Source organism: Brienomyrus brachyistius, chromosome 3 (genome assembly GCF_023856365.1).
Source record: "Brienomyrus brachyistius isolate T26 chromosome 3, BBRACH_0.4, whole genome shotgun sequence".
Taxonomy (NCBI): domain Eukaryota; kingdom Metazoa; phylum Chordata; class Actinopteri; order Osteoglossiformes; family Mormyridae; genus Brienomyrus; species Brienomyrus brachyistius.
The window spans coordinates 35,691,333-35,716,926 of record NC_064535.1 but is presented as its reverse complement, the minus strand read 5'-3'; the positions used below and the strand labels follow the sequence as shown (position 1 = coordinate 35,716,926).

The following is a 25,594-nucleotide window of genomic DNA, read 5'->3' as shown; positions in this document are numbered from 1 at the left end:
CCCCCGGAGTAGCTCCGGAATCAAATTGTGCCACACAGATTTGCTGTAAGACAGGATCCACCTATCTTCCCTATTTAAATATAACTGGATACCTCAGCATCTCTTCAGGATCCCATAATCTCACAGCCTGGTATAAACTTAAGGATATACCAGACGCAACTCAAGGAAAGTTATATCCCATGCATAAACAGAAAAACGATGGGCTAGACCTGAAGAAGTGTTATAACACTCAGGATCTAGAACCTGCGAAGTATTGGTGCACATACTCAGTAACCCACAACACCACTACTATAAACTATACAGAGTGGTTCTTCAATCTACAGTAACCTCCACTCTAGGAAAATCAGCATACCCAAGACTTTCATATGGACCAGCCGGAGAGAAGGGACTTACTGTATGGGGCAGTGCAAAAGCAGCAGGATTGACTACACCAGCCCTCAGAACTGCTCATGGACAGCACAACACTGCTACAACCTCACCACATGTGGGTACCATAAGCCCAACCGATGCCCTACGGTATATCCTGCTCCTTCTGGTTGGACTCATCAAAGGCAACCTAAACAAAACTGTAATACATGATGTTAATTTAGTAATGGCACATGTAACGTATAATATTTCAAACCTGTTACCTCTGGATCTAAAACATTGTAATGGCGAAGATAAGATGTATACCTGGTTACAAACGCGACTCGAGGACTTAGTCTCTGATAACAAGAGCCGGCTTGCTATTCAAGTGTTGCATAAGCGACTCAAACGAGATTTAATTGCAGACATAACCGGACTGTTTGGGTCAGGGTATTCCATCATAAACAGTTATAGAATAGCAAGACAATCCCATTGTCACGCCCACACAGGCGGGAACCACCGGGTGTGCGAGGTTAAGGGTAGTGACCGGAAGTACAAATACAGCCAAGTCACACCAGCACAGCGCGAAGTATTGAGCAGATGTTTTCTAGCCTTGCTGAGCGTTATCTTGTCTATCGTCTCCCTTTTATTCCCCGCCTGCTCCGTTTACCTTGTGTTCACTCCTTACCTGCCTCCCTTTCCTTCTCCAGACCCGCTCCCGATCCTGACCCGTCTTCCCAGCCGAGCCCGGCACATCTCGTTCCCACTTCCCCGTGTGGTCTCGTCTCGTGCTTATCTGTAGGACTGACTTCCTGGCTACCGACTTCTCTGCCCATCCCTGAACCTCGCCAATCCCCACCTGTGCTTTTGCCTTGCTAGCGCAAATAAACCTAGCGCTGGTTTGCACCTCTGGATCCTTGTCTTTCTGTCCTGGGTTACCTGACACCCAGTATACAACCTGGGTGGCTAATCAAGTAGCCACCGGCTTCAAACACCTCTCGAATAGCAATGAGAACCTCATCAAAGCAGTAAAATCAGAAGCTCAAACCCTTCGAACAATTAGCGCAGCCCTCTTTAACCAGACACAATTCCACGAGCGTGATGTAGCCTGTCGCACATATGCGCAAGATTTGTTTACAGCAAGGCAGGAAATATTGGACCTACGTCTTAAAAAAAAAACTCCAAGGCATGCTCTTAATGACCTGATTGGCAAACTTGAATTAGAGAAATGGTTGAAATCATATATAAGAGGAACTCTGAAATATTCTGAATTACTAACCTTTTTAATAAGAACATAAGAACATAAGAACTATACAAACGAGAGGAGGCCATTCGGCCCATCAAGCTCGCTTGGGGAGAACTAAACTAATAGCTCAGAGTCGTTAAAATCTTATCTAGCTCTGATTTAAAGGAACCCAAGGATTCAGCTTCCACTACATTATCAGGAAGGCTATTCCATACTCTGACTACACGCTGCGTAAAGAAGTGCTTCCTTAAATCCAGCTTGAAATGTTCTCCCGCTAATTTCCACCTATGGCCACGAGTTCATGTATTTAAACTAATGCTGAAGTAACTATTTGGTTGAACAGCATCCAAACCTGTTAGAATCTTATATACCTGGATCATGTCCCCCCTCAATCTCCTTTGCTTGAGACTGAACAGATTTAGCTCAAGTAACCGTTCCTCGTATGACATTCCTCTAAGACCAGGAATCATTTTTGTGGCCCTACGCTGCACCTTTTCTAAGGCCACAATGTCCTTTTTAAGATATGGTGACCAAACCTGCACACAATATTCTAGGTGAGGTCTCACCAAGGAATTGTATAATCTTAGCATTACCTCCCTTGACTTAAACTCCACACACCTGGAGATATACCCCAACATCCTATTGGCCTTTTTTATTGCTTCCCCACACTGGCGAGAATGGGACATGGAAGCATCAACATACACACCAAGGTCTTTCTCATGATCAGCTACCTTTATTTCAGTGACACCCATGAAATACCTGTACTTTATATTTCTGCTCCCTAGATGGAGTACCTTACATTTATCGACGTTAAATTTCATCTGCCAGGTATAGGCCCAGTTACTAATTAAATCAAGATCCCGCTGTAGCTGCTGAGCCACTAATTCAGTATCTGCTACACCACCCACCTTGGTGTCATCTGCAAATTTCACCAGTTTACTGTATATATTGGTATCCATATCATTTATGTAAATTAGGAACAATAGTGGTCCTAAAATCGAACCCTGCGGTACCCCACTATGAACGCAAGCCCACTGTGACATTGTGCCTCTTATAACTACTCGCTGTTTCCTATCTGTTAACCAGTTATCAATCCAGGTCGCTACGGTACCTAAAATACCTGTCGCTTTGAGTTTAAGTAGGAGCCTCTTGTGGGGGACAACATCAAAAACCTTTTGGAAATCTAAGTAGATGACATCATAGGCCTTCTTATCATCAACTTCCTGAGTAGCTTCCTCAAAAAACTCCAACAGATTTGTTAAACAGGATCTACCTCTCCTAAATCCATGCTGGCTATCCCGCAAAATGTTATTGGAGTCCAGGTAATCTATCATTTTCTCTTTGATTAAAGCCTCCATAACTTTACCAGTTATACAAGTTAGACTGATTGGCCTATAGTTAGACAAATTACTTCTATCCCCTTTTTTGAAAATAGGCGTTATGAAGGCGTGCTTCCAATCAGAAGGTACCACACCTTCAGAATGATGCATACTGGTACTAAATGTGTTGGTTCTGTACAAAAGGCCCCCCGATTGTTAAGTATTTAGTAATTGAAATTCTTATATAGCTGGTTTCATTAATCCATTTATAATGTTACATGGGAGCAGCCATTAGTTTATTGTTGCCATGGTAGTACGTGGGCACGCATGGCGCGAATTTGTTGCGGTCTCCATTTTATTTCGTTCAGTAAAAGTTAGTAGTGGGGCTTACTGCGAGTGCCAGTGCATTATGTTTGTGTGTGTAAGTGACTAAAGGGTTAGAGAAATATTGAGTGCAGGCATCTTTGTATTTGCGCCTTATAGAAGTGGTTATCTGTAATTGTAAGCACTCATTCTGTTATAATGGGTAAAGTAATTAGTAAATGCGCTTCTTTCGCATTGCGAAATACAATCGTATGTAAAACGTGAGTTCATGTATATAATCTCTGTTAACGTTTAAATGGGGAGGGATTATAATTGTATAACGTTGTCATATTATACAGTGCAATACTGTGTTAGTATAATTAAGTTTAGCGTGCAGGTTCGATTGTAACAGAGAGATTGCTATGTCCAGATATGGTTGTAAGTTGACATTTTCATGGGCAGTTGCTGAGTGTACACTGAAGTAGAGTGGCCCCTACTTTCTGCCCGAACATGTATGAGAGGAGCTGAGCCATCCTTCGGCACTCCGCCTATGGCCAATCGACTGAATAGGATGATGAGTGAACTTCAGGTCATGAAGGACGCCATGGTAACCAAAGGTCACCATCCTGCGCAGGTGAGATCACCAGTCTGCACAGCTTTCCGTGGCTCCCCCCTCCCTAAAGACTGGCGAGAAAGTCCAGGTCATCAGTCCTTGATGTCATCCATACCCGTGCAGCATCCACCACAGTTGGGCCCCACGCCACCTCCCCTAGTATCTAAGTATTCTGTGCTTCACCTAACCCAGCCTCGTCCCTTTAAGGATCACTTTCAGCCAGAGTATCAGTTTAGCCCCCAACAGTACCCCTCAGGCATCCCAAGGTCGCAGCCACCACCATTACAGCCTTCCAGCCAACACCTCATGCCTGAAACAGCTTATCATGGGCCACGTCCAACGATTCCTAACCTTACAACCCGGGATCCCAGTGAGTTTGCCCGTCTTAAGATCACCCTGGAAAACCTTCTACCAATAGAGGGAACAGAGCTATTTAAGTACCAGGTTTTAGTTGACCACTTAAAACTGGAGGAGGCAAAGTTGGTGGCCAATGCCTATCTCCATTCCACTACTCCTTACTCCGACACTATGATCGCTCTAAATGACAAGTTTGGTCAACCGCATCAGATGGCGCTAAAGAAAATTGCTTCCGTAATGGACTCTCCAGATGTCAGACGTGGAGATGCAGCTGCCTTTGAGAGGTTTGTGCTCCAGGTCCAGTCACTGGTGGGAATGCTGAAGACTTTAGGCCCAGAGGGAGAGGCTGAGCTGCAGTGTCGCTCACAGGTGGCCCGCCTTCTCAGCAAATTACCACCTGAGCAGAGAGCAGAGTTCCGGCGTTGTGTATTCAGGCGTTCTGGAACAGACTACACCTTGACTGACCTTTCAGATTGGCTGAAGTATGAGTCCTGGTGTCAAGATGTTGATGGACAGCTACCTTCCAAGGGGACCAAAGATAGACCTGTGTTCAAGGGTGACAGACAATCAAACAAGCGGCTTGCCACAGTCCTCCATGGGGCTAAAGACAGCCTTGGTAAGGAAGAAGCCACCACTCATAGCAGCCTTATTAAGAAAAACCAAAGCAAACTATACTGTGCATTCTGTGATAAATCGGAAAATCACCTCAGTCAGTGCACGAAGATTTCCAAGTTAACTAAAGACCAGTTAACCATGAGGATAAAGATGAATAGGAGATGTTGGCGCTGCGCACGGTCCCACCAGGCAGCACAATGTGACCTCAAGAAACCTTGCGGTCTGTGTCAAGGAAGACATCTACGGGTTTTACATGAGGTCAACGTCAGGGCCTCAAAGGGAGCGGTGAAGCCTATTGTGGAGGGGGACCAGGCAGAGGTTTCGCCAACCGAAGTGCTCTATCTGGATAGGCCAACTGAAGACAGTCACGTGTTACTGAAAGTAGTCAGAGTCCTCATCCACAGTGGAAATCCAATGCTGGATGCGTATGCAATACTAGATGATGGATCAGAGAGGACAATGTTGCTACCTGCTGCCGCCCAGAGACTCGGGCTTCAAGGAATACCTGAAGGTCTCCCACTACGCACCATCAGGCAAGATGTACAAACCATCAGTGGCACCTCAGTGTCCTTATCCATCTCTCCATTTGCAAGACCAAAGACTAGTTTCTCCATAACAGACGCTTTCACAGCAACCCGCATTAATTTAGCAGAGCATACATACCCCATGGAGCTGCTTCAGAAGAAGTACAGACACCTGATTGGCCTGCTAATAAGGTCATTCAAGAATGTCAGACCATTACTGCTGATTGGGAGTGATCATCCATACCTCATAACTCCTATTGAACCTGTCAGGCTAGGCTCTCCAGGTGGGCCAGCAGCTATCCGTACCTGACTAGGCTGGACACTCCAAGGCCCTGCAAAGCTGGTCCGTCAGCTCATCCAGCCACAACAGTGTCTCATGACCTCCGTGGCCCCCCAAGTGAATGAGCTGATGAATCACATAGAGAGATTATGGCAGCTGGACACCATTCCATTTAGGAGTGAAAAGTTAGTGACCCGCTCCAAGCAGGATCTTGAAGCCATCAGCATCCTTAAATCCAAGACTACCCGTGTAGAACTGAACGGTATACTTCGATACGCAACCCCACTGCTCCGGCGGAAGAACATGCCCCGCCTCCAAGCACCCATGGAAGCTGTTATGCCAAGCCTGGGAAGCATAGAGAGGAGACTCAGTAGGGACCCTGAGAAAGCCACTGCCTACAAGGAAGAGATGGAGAAGCTCATAAAGGCAGGGTCAGTGTTGAAGGTTGGCCCAATGATGTTAGGAGAAGAGGGGGAGTCATGGTATATACCCCACCACATGGTTAGCCACAATGGTAAGAACCGGCTAATATTTAACTGCTCTTACCAGTATCGAGGGCAGAGTTTGAATGAGTACCAGCTGCCAGGTCCAACATTGGGAGCATCACTTCTTGGAGTCCTTTTGCGCTTCCGTGAGCATGCGGTAGCTGTCAGCAGAGATATCAAGGGCATGTTTCATCAGGTTCGCCTCATCCCTGAGAATTACTGCCTTCTGCGGTTTGTGTGGCGCAATCTGCATCAAAATGAACCTCCCGAAGTATATGAATGGCGAGTGCTGCCCTTTGGCACAACATGTAGCCCTTGCTGTGCAGTGTTTGCCCTACAGCATCATGTAGCTAACCACAGTCATCCAGATGAAGAGGTGAGGCACTCCGTTGAGAGATGTTTCTATGTTGATAATTGTTTACAAAGCCTACCCACCATTGAGGAAGCCAGGCAGTTAGTGGATGTTAGGTTGAAGAAACTGTTATTAATCATTTGTTATCATTTCTGTATAATCAGCAATGAGTGTAAATATGTATATACATTATTTTGTTTTCCTTTACCTTCATACTTTAGATTATATTAGTTTACACGTATCCTGAGCACGTGTTTAAATAGTTGTCCACCTGAGTAAAACCAGAACTTCTTCTTACTCTCACAGTCCTTTCTTTGTTCTCACTCCAAGACCCCTGCCCCCCATTGACTATAAATAAAGGTGTCAAGGCGAACCACCCTTTGTAACACATTCCTTTGTAGCCTAGCATGCAGAGAGTGTGGTTACCCTTGTGCAAGTAAAACTCTAAGTGTGTTGTCTCATAATTAATGGTGTGTACAGAGTTGGAGTGGAAAGCCTGTCGCTTTCTCCAACATGTACTGTACTGTAGTTTGGTCCTGTGTGCAGAGTTGGAGTGGAAAGCCTGACGCTTTCTCCAACAGTGGACAAGCTTCGAGACCTCCTAATTTCAGCAGGAATTGAACTGCGTCAGTGGGCTAGCAATGAGCCAGCTGTCACAAGTCACCTTGCTGAAGAAATGAGGTCAGACACAGTTGAGCTCTGGCTGGCTCAATACCGGTCAGATGCTCCAGAGTCAACCTTAGGGCTTAGCTGGCACTTTCAGACCGACCTCCTCGGTTACAAGTATCGTCATGTGGATTATGGGGCCCCGACCATGCGGAATATTTATAAAGTCCTAGCCAGCCAGTACGATCCCTTAGGGTTCATCCTGCCCTACACCACCCAGGCCAAATTGCTAATCAGGCATCTCTGGGACAAGCAGAGGGGTTGGGATGAACCCCTGCTACTGCAAGACCTCCTGCAGCAGTTGAAGGATTGGGAGGAAGAGCTTCAAGTCCTGCCCCAAGTCCTCCTTCCACGACCGTACTTACCCAAGGACATACCCCCACTGAACACTAGCAGGGAGATGCACATCTTCTGTGATGTGTCTGAGCAGGCTTACGGTGCGGTGGCCTATCTGCGAACACTGTGTCAGGATGGTGGTGTGCACCTAGCATTCCTTTTTGCGCGCTCCAGGGTCGCCCCTAAGCGTCTACATTCCATGCCTCGGTTAGAACTTTGTGCTGCACTCATCAGAGCTCAACTCTCCAAATTACTCGAGAAGGAGCTTACCTTGGAAGTCACCCGGACTATCCTGTGGTCAGATTCCACCACAGTGTTGACTTGGCTGAAATCTGAGTCATGTCGTTTCAAGGTTTTCGTGGGTACACGTGTGGCGGAAATACAGGACCTCACCGAGCAGTCTGCCTGGCGATATGTAGATTCAGCAAGTAATCCCGCCGACGACGTCACCCGCGGCAAGATGCTGAGGGACCTGATAGGGCCTAATAGATGGACCCATGGACACCCTTTCCTCCTCCTGAGTCCAGAATCATGGCCAGTATACCCAGTGGTAAGCCAAGGGGATGACATTTCAGAGCTCCGTAAGACTGCCTTCTGTGGCCTTGTCTCCCTTGCACCAAACTTGCCGAGTACTTGGAAGGAACTCTTGCAGGTCACAGCGGAGGAGTTGCATGGGGCGGCCAACCAAAGTGATTACCCATTAGCTAAAGCTTACCACGAGGCAGAGGAGCTGATCCTACGGAGAGCCCAGCAGGAGTGTTTCTCGGAGGAGCTTTGTTTGCTGAAGGCCGGGAAGTCCATTCCCTCGAGTAGTAGACTGCTGACCTTATCCCCCGAGCTGGATGAAACCGGAGAGCTTATACGTGTTGGTGGACGGCCCCGACGATCTGAGGACCTTGAGCTGACAACACAGCATCCAGTAGTTCTTGACCCATCTCACCCAGTCACCAGGCTCTTAATACAGGATTATGATAGCCGTTTGTGCCACCCAGGCCCAGAACGGGTCTTTGCTGAAATCCGGCAGTCTTTCTGGATCTTGAGAGGGCGTGAAGCCATCCATCGTTATCAGCGCACCTGTACTGACTGCCGTAGATGGAAGGCTAGGCCTGCTGTACCAAAGATGGCAGACCTCCCATTAGCTCGTCTGAGGCTCTTTAAGCCTGCCTTTTATTCCTCTGGGATGGATTGCTTTGGGCCACTGGAAGTAAAGTGGGGGCGTCGTACTGAAAAAAGATGGGGGATAATATTTAAGTGTCTCACCACAAGAGCTGTACATCTGGACCTGTTGATTAATGGATACGGATTCTTTCCTCATGGCCCTCAGGAGATTCATCGCCCGGAGAGGAACACCAGCTGAGCTGTTTTCTGATCAGGGAACAAACTTCCGAGGAGGGGAGAGGGAACTTCGTGAGGCCTTTGTGGCATTATCTTCTGACTTACAGCAACACCTGGCAAAGCAGAAAATCCTCTTCCACTTTAACCCTCCAGCCGCTCCACATTTCGGAGGGGTATGGGAGCGGGAGATCCGGTCCATTAAGGCGGCTCTGATTACTACAGTTGGGGCTCAGCCTGTCCCAGAAGAAGTCCTTCGGACAGCGCTCATAGAGGTCGAAGCGATCCTTAACTCGAAGCCCCTTGGTTATGTTCCATCAGATGTGAACGATCTGGACCCAGTAACTCCCAATGTGCTGCTGATGGGGCGGCCTGATGGATCTCTACCTCAAGTCGTTTATCCAGAAGGAGAAATCCTATGTCGACGCCGATGAAGACACTCCCAGATATTCGCTGATCGCTTCTGGGCTTGTTTCATCCGGTTGTATCTTCCCAGCCTACAAATCCGCCAGAAGTGGCATACTACACCAGCTGACCTTGCGGACGATTCTGTGGTGATGATAGTAGATCCACAGATGCCACGAGCTCTTTGGCTCTTTGGCTAAGACCCATCACAGCCCTGATGGTCACGTTAGGTCTGCTGATGTGAAAGTCAAGGGCCGAGTATACACCCGACCTGTCGTCAGACTAGTACTTCTCCCAGCTCTACCTCCGGGAGAAGAGGACAACGCTACGCCTTCAACTCCATGAGGACTTTGGGGGACTTTGGGCCCTTTGTTAGGAGTAAATGTATTGTATACATTTGGGGGCGGCTGTACAAAAGGAAGTATTTAGTAATTGAAATTCTTATTTAGCTGGTTTTGTTAATCCATTTATAATGTTACATGGGAGCAGCCATTAGTTTATTGTTTCCATGGTAGTACGTGGGCACGCATGGCGCGAACTTGTTGCGGTCTCCATTTTATTTCCGTTCAGTAAAAGTTAGTAGCGGGGCTTACTGCGAGTGCCAGTGCATAATGTTTGTGTGCGTAAGTGACTAAAGGGTAAGAGAAATATTGAGTTTAGGCATCTTTGTATTTGTGCCTTATAGAAGTGGTTATCTGTAATTGTAAGCACTCGTTCTGTTATAATGGGTAAAGTAATTAGTAAATGCGCTTCTTTCGCATTGCAAAATACAATCGTATGTAAAACGTGAGTTCATGTATATAATCTCTGTTAACGTTTAAATGGGGAGGGATTATAATTGTATAAAGTTGGGCATATTATACAGTGCAATACTGTGTTAGTATAATTAAGTTTAGCGTGCAGGTTCGATTGTAACAGAGAGATTGCTATGTCCAGGTATGGTTGTAAGCTGACATTTTTATAGGCAGTTGCTGAGTGTACACTTACCATATACTTTTGTTTCTTTTAGACGACACACACACCACACATCCATACACACCCAAGCACCTACATCAGCACCTGTGTATATGAGACCTGGAGAAAGGATGTTGCACTGGAATTAAAGTAATAAATAAACATTCATCAGGATCCATGGGCCTTAAGTGGTGTTCTGGCCGGCACTCTGGGATATACATGACTAGAAATCAGACCCAGCAACTTGGGATAGTGATCGTAACAGCAGTCTCCACTTCAGTTGTACAGGATTCTTTGTAACCTTTTCTTTAAGTAATCCAGGCCAGGTATGGCCTAATTCGACTACCATACGATCCCTGGGAACCATAGTAAAAGACCAGGTAATTAAGTGGGACCATCGTATGGGATGCATGACTCTGAAAGGGACTGAAACCTTAGTTAATACTCGTGCCTGTTGCCACGAGACCACGCATATCATATCATTTGCACCTGCAACACTTCAGCCCTTTTCACATAACGACACAAAACTCATCAACATACACTCACTACATGGACACGCAGAAGCAGTTCAAGTCTCACATACACAATGGTGTGTTGTCAGTGAAATGGACTCATTCATCTATGAAGGCCTTACCTGCCCTGCAAATCACACTTTCTGCCTGGAGGTAACCGATGACTTCACCATGGGTCACATCAACATTCTGGGGAGAGTACCATTAGATGTTGATGTCTCCCCATGGTGGGACGACACCTTTTATGATGAAGACACGCGAACCATGACCGAAACCATGGATTTAGTTCAACAGGTCATTCTACAGATTGACTACCACCTCCATCAGGCGCACAACAACAACAGGTTAACAAAGAAAACTGTACATATCCTGACCAGCGCATCCACACATTCAGCGCAGTATATCTGCTTATGGTGGGACTGGATGTTTCGGATATGCGTTATCGCCAGTGGCTTTATCTTCATCATCACCAGACTCCAATTCTGCTACCTCCGACATCACATCAAGATTCTCAAAACATCTACCAAAAACGCCTTCATCCCTAGCCCTCTCCAGGTACAACCCGTACAGAGGTTGGAGACTTCTGGGACCTAGGAAATGACCCCTCTGGGACAATGGTCTGCCCCAAGGGGTCAAGGGGGGAACTGTAAGGACATAAAACTTATAGGTCTGCAGGCCCCAACACTGATCAGCCTGTATCAGTCTATTTCAGAACTCCAAGAAAAGGATCTTCTGGCCCAAGAGAAATATAGAAACTTCGGCTAAACCCACCAAACTGAGAGAGCCTCTCACATGGTACAACAAGGGAATTACGACCGCTTCCTAAAGTGATCTGATTGGTTGGGGACTTGAAAACCAAGATCAGCAATGCCCCTAAAATTAACCATTGACCGAAATTGGTCAGTCTTCAGAGACATGCCATCACCTGGTTTGGATACTTAAGGAAGGGCCTCAGAAGATGTCGGAGAGTCACTCTGTAATCAGAGCTCCCACAGAGAACTGCGCGAAAGTCCATCTGTAGTCAGATACTTTCCGCAGAACTTTGTGCACTCTCAGCTGAGGAATGTGATTGTTTAGTATTGTATTTGTCCTAATGTATTTAAGAGTATGTGGCCTCATGCCAATGATTGTATGTTGCGGTATGTTTAATAAATGTTGTTTTGATTACTTTATGACTGTCTGATTTGCTAACTTCTTTATAAACTTTCCAGATTGGACTTCTATCCTGATTAGGACTAAAGTGGTAAAATACTATCTTGCAGCCTCTGGGTTAAATCCCCTTTATCCGGGTCCCAAACTCGACTGCCCAGGTTAAGTTAGGTGGATACCAAAACTGCACCTCTAGAGTTCGCACAAGCTCAGTTACGGGCCGAAGTAACCTCTGAGGTCAACACAAGCTGATGAAAGGTACCGGTCTACCCTCTGAGGGGCGTACAAACTATGTTCCTAGGCACCAGGCATAGTCCCTGAGACATTCACAAGGTAAGATAACGGGTAGCATCTGCGGAGTCCCTGAGACGAGCCCAAAGTAAACCTCGTACAAACTACCGCTACGAAACGTGCGCCTTCACTGCCGCTGAGGTTGACACATGTTATGATATGGGCTGCCCCCGGCTGAGCCCCTGAGGTGGACGTACGTGTGGTTTGGGTAAACATCAGCTTAATCTCCGAGGCACCCACAAGCTCAGTAATTGGCAGACACTGAGCCTTTGGGTAATTATATAGGTCGAGGGACCCGAATAATCAGAGGCTGACATTGTCTTAAGTGATGGCGATTTCCATACCTCTAAGACAAACCCTGTGGAACAAGCCCGCGGATCGCCCTGTCGGCCGAGGCGAATCTGGCGGACTCCTTCGTCAGGGGTAAACTAGAGTTGGTAATCTAAAGGAGAGTCCCGAAGTAATCCAAACAGCATAAACGTCATGACTACAATATACTGAAATGAGGTCTTTAATAAAATGGAATCAGATATGTGTTTAAAAGAATATTTTATATATTAAAAATGGTAAGTAATTCCCAGGAGCGCTCGAAAGGACCAACACACATTCACAGCCTTCGGCTGTGCCATTGGATTCCGCCACTGGGCCAGTGGGCGGTTCCCTACAATGTCCTTAAATCCTTAAACTGCACAATACATCACCGACTTTAAACAACTGAATTCTTTCAGTCACTTTTAAGTCCAATAAAGTTGTACTTTGTAACCTACGTACCATGACTTTTTAAAATTTGTTTAATGATTTTTTTTTTGTTTAACAAGCTGTAGTTGATTGTTCTTGTTCAACCCCCCTCCCCCCAACCCAACATTTTTTTATCTTTTGAAATCATGCTGATTTTGGTGGTTTAATCATTCATTTAACTAGTGAACTCAATAACTCAAAAGTGAACTTAAACGTTGTGCAAGTAAAAATGGCCAAACACTAGAAAACAGGACAGCACCCGTCTTACTGAACCTGCAAAGTGTCACGATCGCGGACAAAGCGGCCGATTGTCGGGCAGGCGAGCGAGCAAAGAGCAGGCAGGCAAGCGAGATACGGGGAAAACGGGTCTTTAATCGGGGAAACGGAGCGGGTAGAGCGGGACGGAACACAGGCATTGACAAACATCAATGACGGACAGGGCAAACAGGTAAGACCAAGACTTAAATAAGACATGACTAATCAAAATAAGCAGACACAGATGGAGACGATCAGGGAAGAACACGTGGGTAATCAGGGGGCGTGGCACACACGAGGAGCGGACGAGCCAGGCATGACACAAAGTCTGTGTTTGTTTGTTTTTGCATTCTTATGAAATATCTGGAGATTTGCTTCAGGCAAAAAAATGCACTAAACCCTTCAGAAAAAATGCTGACGCAAGCCTTCATAAGATTCACAATAATAATAATAATAATAATAATAGATACTTTATTACTCCCCGTGGGGAAATTGTCTTTACGCCTCCCTCACCTTGCTCTTTGTAGAGTAAGTTGCCTGTTGAGAGCTGCCACCTGTAGCGGCGCCCCGGGAGCTGGGGGTTAAGGGCCTTGCTCAAGGACCCGCAGACGTGCTGAGACTGGGTTTGAAGCCTTTCACAGCCTATGATTGAATATGGGTAAATTCAACTGGTTTCAACTGGTGTCACCCAGCATAAAATAAATGTGCTGAGACTGCAGATTGTGATTAATGACTGTTTAAACCATTCCTTAACCAAAAAATTACATTGTACATATTAAAATGAATGTACAGTGGATGTAAAAACATACCCCTGTTAAAATGCCAGGGTTTCGTGATATTATAAAAATGACACCACGATAAATCATTTCAAAGTTTGACCTATAACTGTCACACATCGAAGGAACGGAGCAGGAGTGCTGGGAGTCAGGGAAACGAGGGATTTATTCAGTGAGAACTTAAGCAAGAACACGGAATAACACACAGAGCTGACGTCAAAGACCGGACTGGGGAAACCTACTCTGACGCGGACTTACTGTAAATACTCAACAGCAATTAACACGACCTGAAACAGCTGATAACACAGGGATTCCACACGGGGTAGATGAGGGGGCTTGGCACACAGGAGGATCGGAAACAATCAGAAAGCAGCAGTTTCTGCTAAATGCCTCCCCGGGGCCAGAGTTTCTGACATCGAGGCGACATTGGACTCCCACTCCAGCAATGGAGTCTCCATCTTGACTGTTCACGCTGGAACTAACGACATAAAGTCCTGACAATCCGAGGTATTAAAGAGGAGCTTCAGCTCTATGTGGGCAAAAGCTAAAACAAAATGTTGGACTCTAATTGTCTCTGGTCCCTTAGCAATTCTCTATAGAGCGGATGTAACCTATAGCAGGCTACTCTCCTTAAACCACTGGTTAGAGACTTGGTGTGCGTCTCAAAACATTGACTTTCTTGATAATTGGGAGTTTTTCTGGGAACGGCCTGGTTTTTATAAACGGGACAGTCTTCATGCTACCTGGAGAGGATCATTCATGTTATCCCAAAACATGGCAAGTAAATGACCTCCCTGACTGATAGCAGCCCCCAGGCCTCAGTCCTGCAACCTTAAATCGAAGGCTGTTCTTACAGCCTTAACTTAATGTCAATCCCATTAATGACTGAATGAGCCGCAACACAAATGTGAACAAAATCCATTTCATGAATGATACACAGTCATTCTGTGGATGAAATTGATTCTGTGGAACCAGTAAATGCATTTCCTCTTTTGCTGAGTCACAAAAGATACCACAAAAATGCATGTCGTCTTTTGCTGAGTCAGTAGGTGTGCCTGTGGGGGGAGTAGTACCTTCCAATGACCAGAAGTGTGGGTGCCGGTTTTGACCCGTGTTATTACGTTTAACTTGAACTAAAATATAATGAAAATATAAAGAATTCCTGGACTCAGGCTTTTTCTTGTTGTATGTAATCATTAGTGTTGCTATTTCTAATTAGAATTTTATTATTTTTAAGCCAAGCCAATGAAAAGGCTCGGCCCGATTCCCTCCAAAGGCTGTGTTACTGTGCCATTTTCCCCTGAATGGTTCCAATCAGACGCCCTGGGCAGCCTGCGTGCAAAACACAACAATAAAATGGTGAATATGCTCATACTGGCAGAGACATGGACATCGTGTCTGGTGCCACTTTGCATCAGATGCTGAATTGGGCCCTTTACCTTAAATGACATTGGGAATATTATTTGGTAAACTTGGGTTTCTTCTAAGAGGCGGCATGGTGGTGCAGTGGTTAGCACTGTTGCCTCACACCTCTGGGACCCGGGTTCGAGTCTCCGCCTGGGTCACATGTGTGTGGAGTTTGCATGTTCTCCCCATGTCGTCGTGGGGTTTCCTCCGGGTACTCCGGTTTCCCCCCACAGTCCAAAAACATGCTGAGGCTAATTGGAGTTGCTGAATTGCCCGTAGGTGTGCATGTGTGAGAGCATGGTGTGTGAGTGTGCCCTGCGATGGGCTGGCCCCCCATCCTGGGTTGTTCCCTGCCTCGTGCCCATTGTTTCCGGGATAGGCTCCGGACCCCCCGCGACCCAATAGGATAAGCGGTTTGGAAAATGGATGGATGGATGGATGGGTTTCTTCTACTCATAAAAATGGATACATTCACCCAAAAAAAGTGAGTGAACATATATAAAAATCAGGCACACGGGGAGGGCAACGACCCTCACTGCAGCGTCTTGTCGGAAAACCCCCCACGAAGGGAACGAGAAGACAAAGCAAGAACAGAAGTACAGACCAGCAACACTGACCAAACTAGCAGGCACAGGACCCGAGAGCAATTAAATACACAGTTAACACAAGAATCTAACACACGACATCTAGGAGTAATTAACCAGGAGGCAGGGAGGCGAGGTGAAATAGGCTCCAGGCCTAGCTTGTTAGGGCTCGTTAGGGGCCATGCCTGGGAGGAGGTCTGGGGCCAATGCTGACAGGAGGGGCAGGGCGTGCCGCTTATATGAACTGTAGGGGTTTTTTTAATATGGAAGTCCTTGGAGCAATTTGAGTCATTGGCCTAATGGTGAGATCACTCTACCGATCATGGGATTTGAACCAGCAACATTCTGATTCCTACCCGACAAAGCTGCCCCACCCTGCCCAACATTTTTTTATTCTTTTTTTGGTCAGTGTATAAGCCAAATCCCTGTTAAAACTAAACCGCATAGACCAGCATGATTTCCATGCTGGTCTCTGATGGTTTGGTGTTGGTGTAGCTGCACAACATATGCCGGTATAACCAGAACGCTTTATACTGGTCATGCTCGTAACCAGCTATGCTGCCCTATAATGTTTTTTTTTCAGCAAGGATATGTTCTATTTTTGATGTCTTATAAGTTGTCCGGCATCCAGTGGTTTTCCCGTAAATATCACAGAAACGAAACAATAATCGTGATTTACAGTTTTCCTGTTTGGTTTTAAAACAGAAATACACGAAGCCTGTTTTTTTCTTTCTTTCTTTTCCTGATTTTCTTTTTTTCCGTTGTAATTTTGAAACAGAAAAACCAAGAAACGCCGCTGTTTTCTTTCGCTTTGGTTTTTGAAAAATGGACGGTATACGGATTTAGATATTGTGTATTTCATGTTAGTTTACTGCATTTTAACAGTAAAACGGGATGACACTGGTACTGCCTTCATTGCCTCGGTGTGAGTTATTCAGTTATTCGTGAGACGCCAGTGTTTGCATGGGACTTGTATCTTGAAAGATAGACATGCCTGTATCACAGATGATTAGGTGAAAGATACGTTTGTTTGAATCCTGGTTAACGTTTACGAGACCGTTATCCTCTCATGTTCCGATGTAGGCGACCATTCACACAGACGACTGTAAATGTGAAAACCCTGGAGACACACAGCCTCTGCAGCCTCCGCTCCTGCCTGCTACTGTAAGCGCATCGCATCGGACCGTAAAGCGCCAGCAGAAGCGGAGGATCCGGCTACTGGCTGGTTGTTAGACAAAAAAAAATAAAGTAAGAAGTGTGAGAAATAAAGTCGCCATTTCCCGAAATAAATCCGAAATAGCTAGAAATATAGACTGAATACTGAGAAATAAAGTCGAACGTCCCTATAGATGTATAATAGCGCCCTCCAGCGTTTGCAACAGTCATTATTACAAAGAAAACATGGAGAGCCAACTTTGGACTGATGTTAACATGAAAACAGGGACAAGTCTGCAATGCTCTTAATACGCTTATAAAACAGTAATAGCACCATTTATTGTTGATCCGTAAAGCAGTGTGTTTGCATGAAATAACCATATATGGTGTTTGTGTGCATGAACGAATAATCAATGCATGTGAGAGGTGGGGGTGCAGGGGGCGGGACAGAGAGGGCAGAGAATAAAAGCTGCTCACGACAACCGCAGAGATCACAAAGTCTGAGACAGAAAGGCTTGGAAGCTGCAAGTACCTGCAAGTATTTGTTCTGATTACTGCATCACCAGGTAAGTATGCAAATTTACATGGTAAATTTCCCAGATTATTTTACATGAACAGTGTAACAGGTATGCAAGAGAAACTTGTCTAACATTTAATAATAAAAATACGTAATCTAAGCTTGCATAAACGTCGTTGGCTGTCTGGTAGTTAAAACACCGATAGCAGAAAAGAGTATTTTAAGCAGGCCCAGGGCCACATTTACACTAAAACCAGCCACCCATTTATACACCAAATAGCTGGTACAGTTTGGGACAAGGGGGGTTGGATGGATGTAATATAATAATCAGACAGTTACATAACTACAAAATAGAGTGCTTAAATCTTCTCTTCTTGATTCATTAAAATCTGCATAATCTGTGCTATCATTACAGAAAAATGTATGAAAGCCATAATCTATAAAGAACCATAGATACCTTCATAATGCTTTATAATGGTCAGTATAAGATTTAATAAAGCATTACAGCATCTTCTTTTGACAGTTATAAGACATAGTAGTATTAATTATAATACTTCATAAATCCCAATTAAGCTGTCATCTATCATGCACTGTAGATACCTTCATAATGCATTATAATTATTGGCATAAGCAGAGGCATTGTACTGCCTTATGAAGGATCTACAGTATAGGCCATTATAGATGAGAGCTTTATAAATCATCCATAATGCTTAACAAACAGACATAATGTTTTATGCCTTATTATAAATGTTCATAGCCATGCTTATAACGTGTCATGAATGTGTTAATAGATTCTTAGCCAACAGACATGACATTCATAGAAAGTTTTACCGAATTTATTTACTGTGGTCTGAATTATGTTTTTTTTTAAGTAATTCCCATTTTTGGTCATATTACCCCCTTTTGGGGGAAATAACTGTACAGTAAGCCAACTAGTAACTAATATCCCACATGTGAATTAAAATTACGTGACTTTTGAATTATGTTTCGATTTCACCACAAATTATAAAACAGTAAGCAGATGCCCCGTTGCCTCAGATTGGAATCCTGCCCCCTTCTGATTGGGTGGAGCTCTTCCCATTTTGATAACTGCTGTCTGTTGTGTATCTGCACATATTAGGCTACAGCTAATTCGCATGAAAATCTTTCAATAACCATAGACAATCTATTAGTTAATTATCCATATTCAAAGTACATTATCCAACCCCTGACTGCTATTAAGATTTTGGGGTGGGGCGCAAGCCTGGGGTGTGGAGGGTGGTGGGGGACGGGTGGTGCCAGCGACGGTCCTTACAGTATTTTTTTAGATTTAAAGTGGCCACCCCACTTCTAAGTGGTGAATGAGCCAATGCAGTCCCTCATCCTTCACTACAAAACAGCGTTTTGTCCAGTGCGATAACCTGCATAGATCTGTTTCTGTTAGCTTTTAATTTCAGCTGTCATGGTTTATGCATTAATGCGTATCATTCATTCTTAAATAATAATGCGCGTGAAGGCACACTCCCACAGCCGACTGAAGAGCCCTGCTTTGGCTCAGGACAGTAGATTTATTGAACTTTCTGTACTACATTCTTCATCTGCTCGTGTCGTGCTTTTTGGACTGTTGAGGTCGATGTAGTCACTTCCATGTAATTCTTAACAATTTGGACGGCGCTTTTACGAGAAACACTCATTTTATCCCATTTAGTTATGGTGCCTGAAAGTCAGAAAACAAGCAGAAAATGACAAGTCTTGTATGTCTGATCCACTGCTGTCGAGCACTGACTTAGAATCTACATTAGAATGTCATAATGTTTGCAAAATTAAGTCCTTTGCTTTTTAATCACTGATTACATCACGCATTACAAATATATCTTTTAAAGGTGAATTTGACTCCAGCATTTGAGTTTTTACATCCCACCCTTAAAGGTATTCATAAGTAGATTAAAAACTAAGATACATCGAAAGATAGTTGTGTCTTCTAATGCTTCATTAAATCATTTTGTTTAAATGTAAATCATGCAAAAAATGTTTTATCTAAAATCCATTTGTAGATTATGAAGTCTCATTAACAATTACTCTCAAAGGCAATTAACTAAGCACAAATTATTCACATTTTTATTCACAAATCCAAACTTGTAGAATAATGCTGCCTGATTAATCACATAAACTGAGCGCATAATCTCAATTAAGGCAGCTGACAGTCTTACTTTTAATATGAAAATTTGTTTAAATATCAGCCGGCAATATCGGCCAATGTGGACACATCAGACCAATGCTGATAAATGGATTTTTAATGAATATTGACCGACACCAATTCTGTATGTATCATGCATCTCTAGTACATACTATCTATAACCTGTGTCTGTTTCCTTACAGGAAAGAAGACAATGGGAGACTTAGTGAAAGCTACCCAATCAATTACCAAGGCTCAGGATTTCAGAGATGACACCAAAATAATAATGCAACCATATGCTAACTGGGAGGAGTACTTGGTACCTGCCCCAGTCTCCATAGCCATTCTAGGGGAGCTGGTCTTTCTCTCTTCCAATGTAGATTTCTCCATTGGCCAAAACCCTCCTTCTGATGGGTTTCAGTACATCAAGTACCCAGACTCATTCCGTGCCTGTCTTATGCAAGTGGCTAATGCCGGATGGGCGGCATTCAATACAGCTCACACAAACATGGACCAGATCCGTCTCCACACTGGCAACGTGCCAGTTTACATCAAGGAGTCAGTGAATATATTACTGAAGGAGGATGATAAGCTTGTTGAAATTTGTCTCCCTGACCAAATAGAACAAATATCTACTTTATCAGATGAATGTGTAAAATTGGCTGATCAAGCAGAGAAAAAGTTCACCGCTGTAATTTATCTGATCCAAGAACTTTTGGAAGCTTGTATAAGTGCAAAGAAGGTATATGGTGATGATCTGGAGGCTATCAAGCGTAAAATTGAGGAGACAAATATGAGAAAAGAGGATTCAGAGAAAGCAAAGGAAAGGGCTCAGAAAACGCTTGAGGACATGAATAAACGTTTAGATGAGTCACAGAAGACTTTTGATAATGCAATGGATTCACTGCCGTCTGGGTGGGATGTGATTGGCATGAACTTTGTAGAGGGACTCACTGATGGTCTGTTAGGTATATTTTCACATGCAACTAAAAGCATGGCAGAAACACCAAAGGACAAAAAGGACCATGACGACGTTGGCGCTATGAGCAACGTACTTTCCAAAGCAGGGCAGATTCTGAAACTGGCCCAGACACTGAACAGCTTCACTGACAAACAGCAAATTAATTGGTCTGAGATATACGATCAAAAGGAAGACAAAACAAAGACGGCGTATGTGGGGGAACAATATACTCAGATAAAAACTTCAGTGGAGGACGAGAAAGACTGTAAAGCCAAAAAGGCCACACTCGACATCTGCACAGACGCTATTGAACTGTGCTCTGAGCTCTCAAAGATCGCACCTGACGGGAAATGCGACGCTGCCAAGACAAAAGGCTTGATTGGAAGTATGCAGAAGCTGTTGAAGCAGTGTCGGAAATTAGACTGTGACAACAAGGCCTTCACAAACACTCCAGCCTTCCAACCTGAACCGCCGCATCAAGCAAAAGAAGGTGGAGCGAAACGGGCAGGTGAGATGGCGGTGGAGAACGCCCGTTACCGCATAGAGGAAGCTAAAACTCAGCTGGAAAAGGCAAGAGAGATGCAAAAAGAGAGTTTGGCAAACCTGGAGAAAAACCAGAAGGAGCTGACAGAGATCTTAGTCACACTGCGGGGTTGTCAAGTAAAAGAGATCGACTTCAACACCACCATTAAGGTGCTGGTTAAGGGTCTAGATGCGATGGGAAGAGTGAAAGAGCAGTGGGAGAAGATGGTCCGCTTCTTTCAGATGATCTCAAACATCGTCAAATCCTGCTTGAGTACCTCTCTGACAAATTTTGTCAAAAAAGCTGGACAGGCATCTCAGAAAAAGCTGCCGTATGACACAAAGAAATATCTCAAAGATGCAATGTACCAGCAGGCCCTTGCTGCGTCGAATGTAGCCAGCTTGGTTAACATGATCTCAGGGACCTACGTTGAGGTTTCTGACAAACACCTGATGGACAGGATCAGCAGTCTGGGTAAACTCATGGCTCTGGATCCCAACAGACCAGAATTTGAGACTGAACGCAAAAAATTACAAGATGCATGTGATGCAGCTCAAGACGCAATAAGGGATCTTGTGGTAACGAACAGGAAGAAATTTGATCTGAAGGCAAAAGAGAGAATGGAGAAGATTGTAATGGAGCTACAGCCAATGTTACCCCCAGTATCTGAGGAGAAAATGAAAGAGATCAAAGAAATAACAAATTCTTCATTTAAAGAAATGAGTAAGGAGGATGAGGATCAGTATGCATAAAGGTTCTGCAAAAACATAAATGAATCTTAAAATTATGGTAGAACAGGAAAATATATCTGAATAGTTGTGTGGGTATGCATGCTTATATTTGATTCACATCAGTTAAAGTTTTTGTGTACTGCTTGAAATGGTATTCTGTTGGTAATTAGTAATTCATTTTGTTTAACTGATGTTAGATTTACTGCTGCGTATAATCAGTATGAGTCTCATCCAGGGAACAACCAAAGCAGTCAGTGAAAGGAAAAATGTGGCAGATGGGTTTGACATGTGGAGAAAACCTTTTTTTAGTTCAAGTGCCAGGTCTGAAGACACCCTGGAGTCTGGGACACCAAGCAAGTTCAACACAGCTCAAGCCCAGGGGTGGAGATCCACTAGCAGAAGAGACCTGAAGTCAGGCTGATCTCACGATCAAAGGTCAAGGCAAAAGAGGAAGAAGACGACAACCCAGGGTCTCACCAAAGATCACGCCCATCTCACAGCTCTGGGGTCGCGTTTGCATGTTTTCCACTTTGCAAGAGCTCTGCAGAGCCATGACCTTGTGAATTTGTGCTTCACAAACTGTAGAGATGGAGACATGAAGAGTTTTAATCCAGTTATTTCATGTTTGATCCTTCATGTAATGTGCTCTGCTTATATGCATTTAACCTCAAAGATTAAAATTAGTGCTGGTATGAATTTACATATCAGGGTCTATAGGAGAGGTAGCAGTGTGCAGTTAAAATTGTGTGAATTGGAAATCATATATAAACAGATTTTGTTTGGTGTTTGGGCTGTGGGAAAGAGCATTCATGTGACTTTGTTCTGATTTCGAGATAAAAAATAAATATCTCCATGTATCAAATCGTGTCATGTTTTTAGTCTTTCTAGTGATAATGACCATGAATCAATTGTTAATACATAAGTATGACTTCTTAATTAAACAAAGTCTTTCTGAGAGTATAACAGGAAATGAACCAGTACGCAACAATTAAATATTCAAATTAAATATGAAAATCTGCACACACACAAACACAAATACGCACAGTCCGTCTTTATGGGGACTCACTGTTTATTTCTATGAGCATAACCCTAATCCCAACTATGGCAACCCTAACCCAGCCCTAACCTTAACCATAAACACCCAAACAAAATAATAGAATTTTAGCAATTTTATGCATTCATAGACTTTTATAAACCTGAGGTTATCCTTCTGGCGATCCTAAAAAGTCCCCACAAGGTAAAAAGCTACAGGTTTTATCTCAGCGTGAGGAAATCTGGTCCACACAATGTAATACAAAATGTACATACACACACAGACAGACACGCAGTGTATGTATTTATAATACTTAGCAGATTACCATTTCCATGAGATTGAAGGTCAGTAAAATATACAATATGGGTTGAGTGTTGTGAAAGAAATTTCTTGAACAGACTTTATTATTCAATGAGCTCAAAGGGAACAGACACTCAGCAATCATGCGTCTCGTGTTCTGCTCCCCGAGCAACACGTACATACATCTGTTATAGCCAGAAATGCACCAGACATCAGACAGTTCGAGGAAAGATCAGACAGTTCCAGGAAAGATCAGACATCTGGAGACAACAGTTACTTCTGCTTATTGAGGCTCACTGTTCAGCTGAGAACAAGTCCATCTATTTTCCTTTTGCAACATCAAGTTAATTATATCCACTTACTTTATCTCACTTCCCATATGTGCCCCTTGTTCTCTTTTTCTACATTACTCCTTATCCAATAACGTGCACGCATTTTATATTATCCAATGCCATGCATGCATTTTATAATATCTTCTGCAACAGCTTACTTCTCAGGTCATGCCTTCACTTTGACCCGGGCCCCTTGCTGAACAAGCTGGATTTTGGCAAACATGTTAATTCCTTTATAGAAAACAGAAATCCCTTACTTAAGCAGATTTGCATTATTGTTTGATACATTCAACTAATTCAAGTAGGATTACATTGTTTCAACCAGTATGTGTAAATAAACAGCACCATTATAAACTCAATTGTTAATTACTGATTAGGTATGCATTTTGCATAATCATCTATATTCCATTATTGATTGATCAAGTATCAACAAAAAGTAATGAATAAAATTAAGTCTGCCATTTTCTGAGTGACGTGGTACTTTTGGTGTGAATCAAAAGCATGTCACCATGTTGAGCCGACAATATATCATTCCTGTAACTCAGAAGGAGGAGACAGATGCTGCAAGAAAAAGGGATTTAAGGCAGATAGACCAAATTAAAGGGCTAGTCCAGGGTGTGGAACTGCCTTTCAGCCAGTGACTGATTGACTAGATAATGACATATGTACAGGCCAATAAGCAGTCCGATCAAAATCGCACCTTTTGGGACAAACCAGGTAGAATTCCTTCAAAAAACCTCATTGAGGACTTTTTCTGTAGCCTGACATCTGCTGGAAAAAAATGAGAAATGCAGAGTGAGCTGCTGAGCAATGTGTGCCTCTGATGGTACCTCTGCAAGCACAGTGGGAAAGTCAACATCAGTATCGATCACTAATGCACTTTGCAATTTTAAGTTTGCACATATAAGCTGTGAATTCCCGTTCATTACATGAGCTTGTTTGCTGTGCTATTGATTTACATCACTGTCTTCTGAGCACATCGGAGCCTGACACTGATCAAGACAAGGGACACGCGAGAAAATCAAAATTATCACGTTATAATTTTCAAAAGCGTTGTGAGGCATCGCAATACGAAAGTTACCCAGGTGCCCTGCATTGTTCTGGGATGTTGGTGATGTGACATGGCGTAGTGAGGGAGGGGCAGGCCAGGCCCGGGACCCTCCTGTTGGGATAGTCTGTGTTGTGTTTTGGGATGTTGGTGATGGGACATGGCATGATGAGGGAGGGGCAGGCCAGGCCCGGGACCCTCCTGTTGGGATACTCTGTGTTGTGTTTTGGGATGTTGGTGATGGGACATGGCATGATGAGGGAGGGGCAGGCCAGGCCCGGGACCCTCCTGTTGGGATACTCTGTGTTGTGTTCTGGGATTTTGGGTGACAGTCTGACTTCAGCTTTTATGACCCAGTGGGGACTGCAGTAAGATGGGAGAGGTGGGGGTGGTGAACATGACTTAAACAACAAAATAAAACTAAAGACTTGTAGGTCTAAATCTTAAAGAAACTTTATTTTTAATTTAAAAAATCAGCAAAGCAAAAACCAAACAAACTTTGCACTGCATTACAGACCCTTCCTCACTGTCCCATAAACACGAGAAGGGGCTGGCGATTCTTCTCCCTTCATGAACACAGAGAGCTTGTTTTTGTGTGAAACCTTTCAATGCTGGATCCATAAAACATGGGCAAATACAACAAAATTATAACAAGTAATATTTAACCAGTTGCTGCCTTAGTTATAGTTATCTGCTCCGAAAGAACTTGCTGCTAATGAACATGAGCATAACAGACACCATGTAAAATACAGCTCTGGAAAAGAATGAAGAGATCACTCCATATATTTTAAGAGTCTGCATTTTTAAATCCTGGTTTAATCGTGGTTCTGCTGGCAGGAGGCTACACTGAGCAGCAGGCTGCTTCTGGGCTCAGAATGTCTAAGACGGCAGTACAGAAGAACAAGGTGAAGCGGGAGACACCGGGATGTGACGTCGCGTAAAGCAAGGAAGAAGCCCTTCATTCATGAGAAACAGAGAATCCCAGGCTGCAGTTT

The 25,594-nt window shown here is 44.1% G+C and overlaps 2 protein-coding genes across 3 annotated transcripts in view; both read left to right on the top strand.

The window, feature by feature from the left end:
* Positions 1-22,748, top strand: part of LOC125739316 (uncharacterized) — a 68,366-nt gene extending 45,618 nt beyond the window's left edge. Inside the window, exons 1-2 of one of the 2 annotated variants that reach the window (XM_049009308.1) lie at positions 17,457-17,565; positions 19,875-22,748. In XM_049009308.1, coding sequence (XP_048865265.1) covers positions 19,886-21,907 — 2,022 coding nt within the window. In that variant the 5' untranslated portion in view covers positions 17,457-17,565; positions 19,875-19,885 and the 3' untranslated portion in view covers positions 21,908-22,748. Of the gene's footprint in view, positions 1-17,456; positions 17,566-19,874 lie in introns of those variants that run through there. The other variant, XM_049009309.1, reaches the window with a different exon arrangement.
* LOC125738694 (uncharacterized) lies at positions 593-11,238 on the top strand. Its single transcript, XM_049007894.1, has 7 exons — positions 593-833; positions 1,291-1,630; positions 3,072-3,096; positions 4,394-4,799; positions 5,637-6,033; positions 8,766-9,114; positions 10,360-11,238. The coding sequence occupies exons 1-7, from the start codon at positions 593-595 to the stop codon at positions 11,236-11,238; spliced, it is 2,637 nt and encodes an 878-aa protein (XP_048863851.1).
* Positions 22,749-25,594: the final 2,846 nt, after the last annotated feature.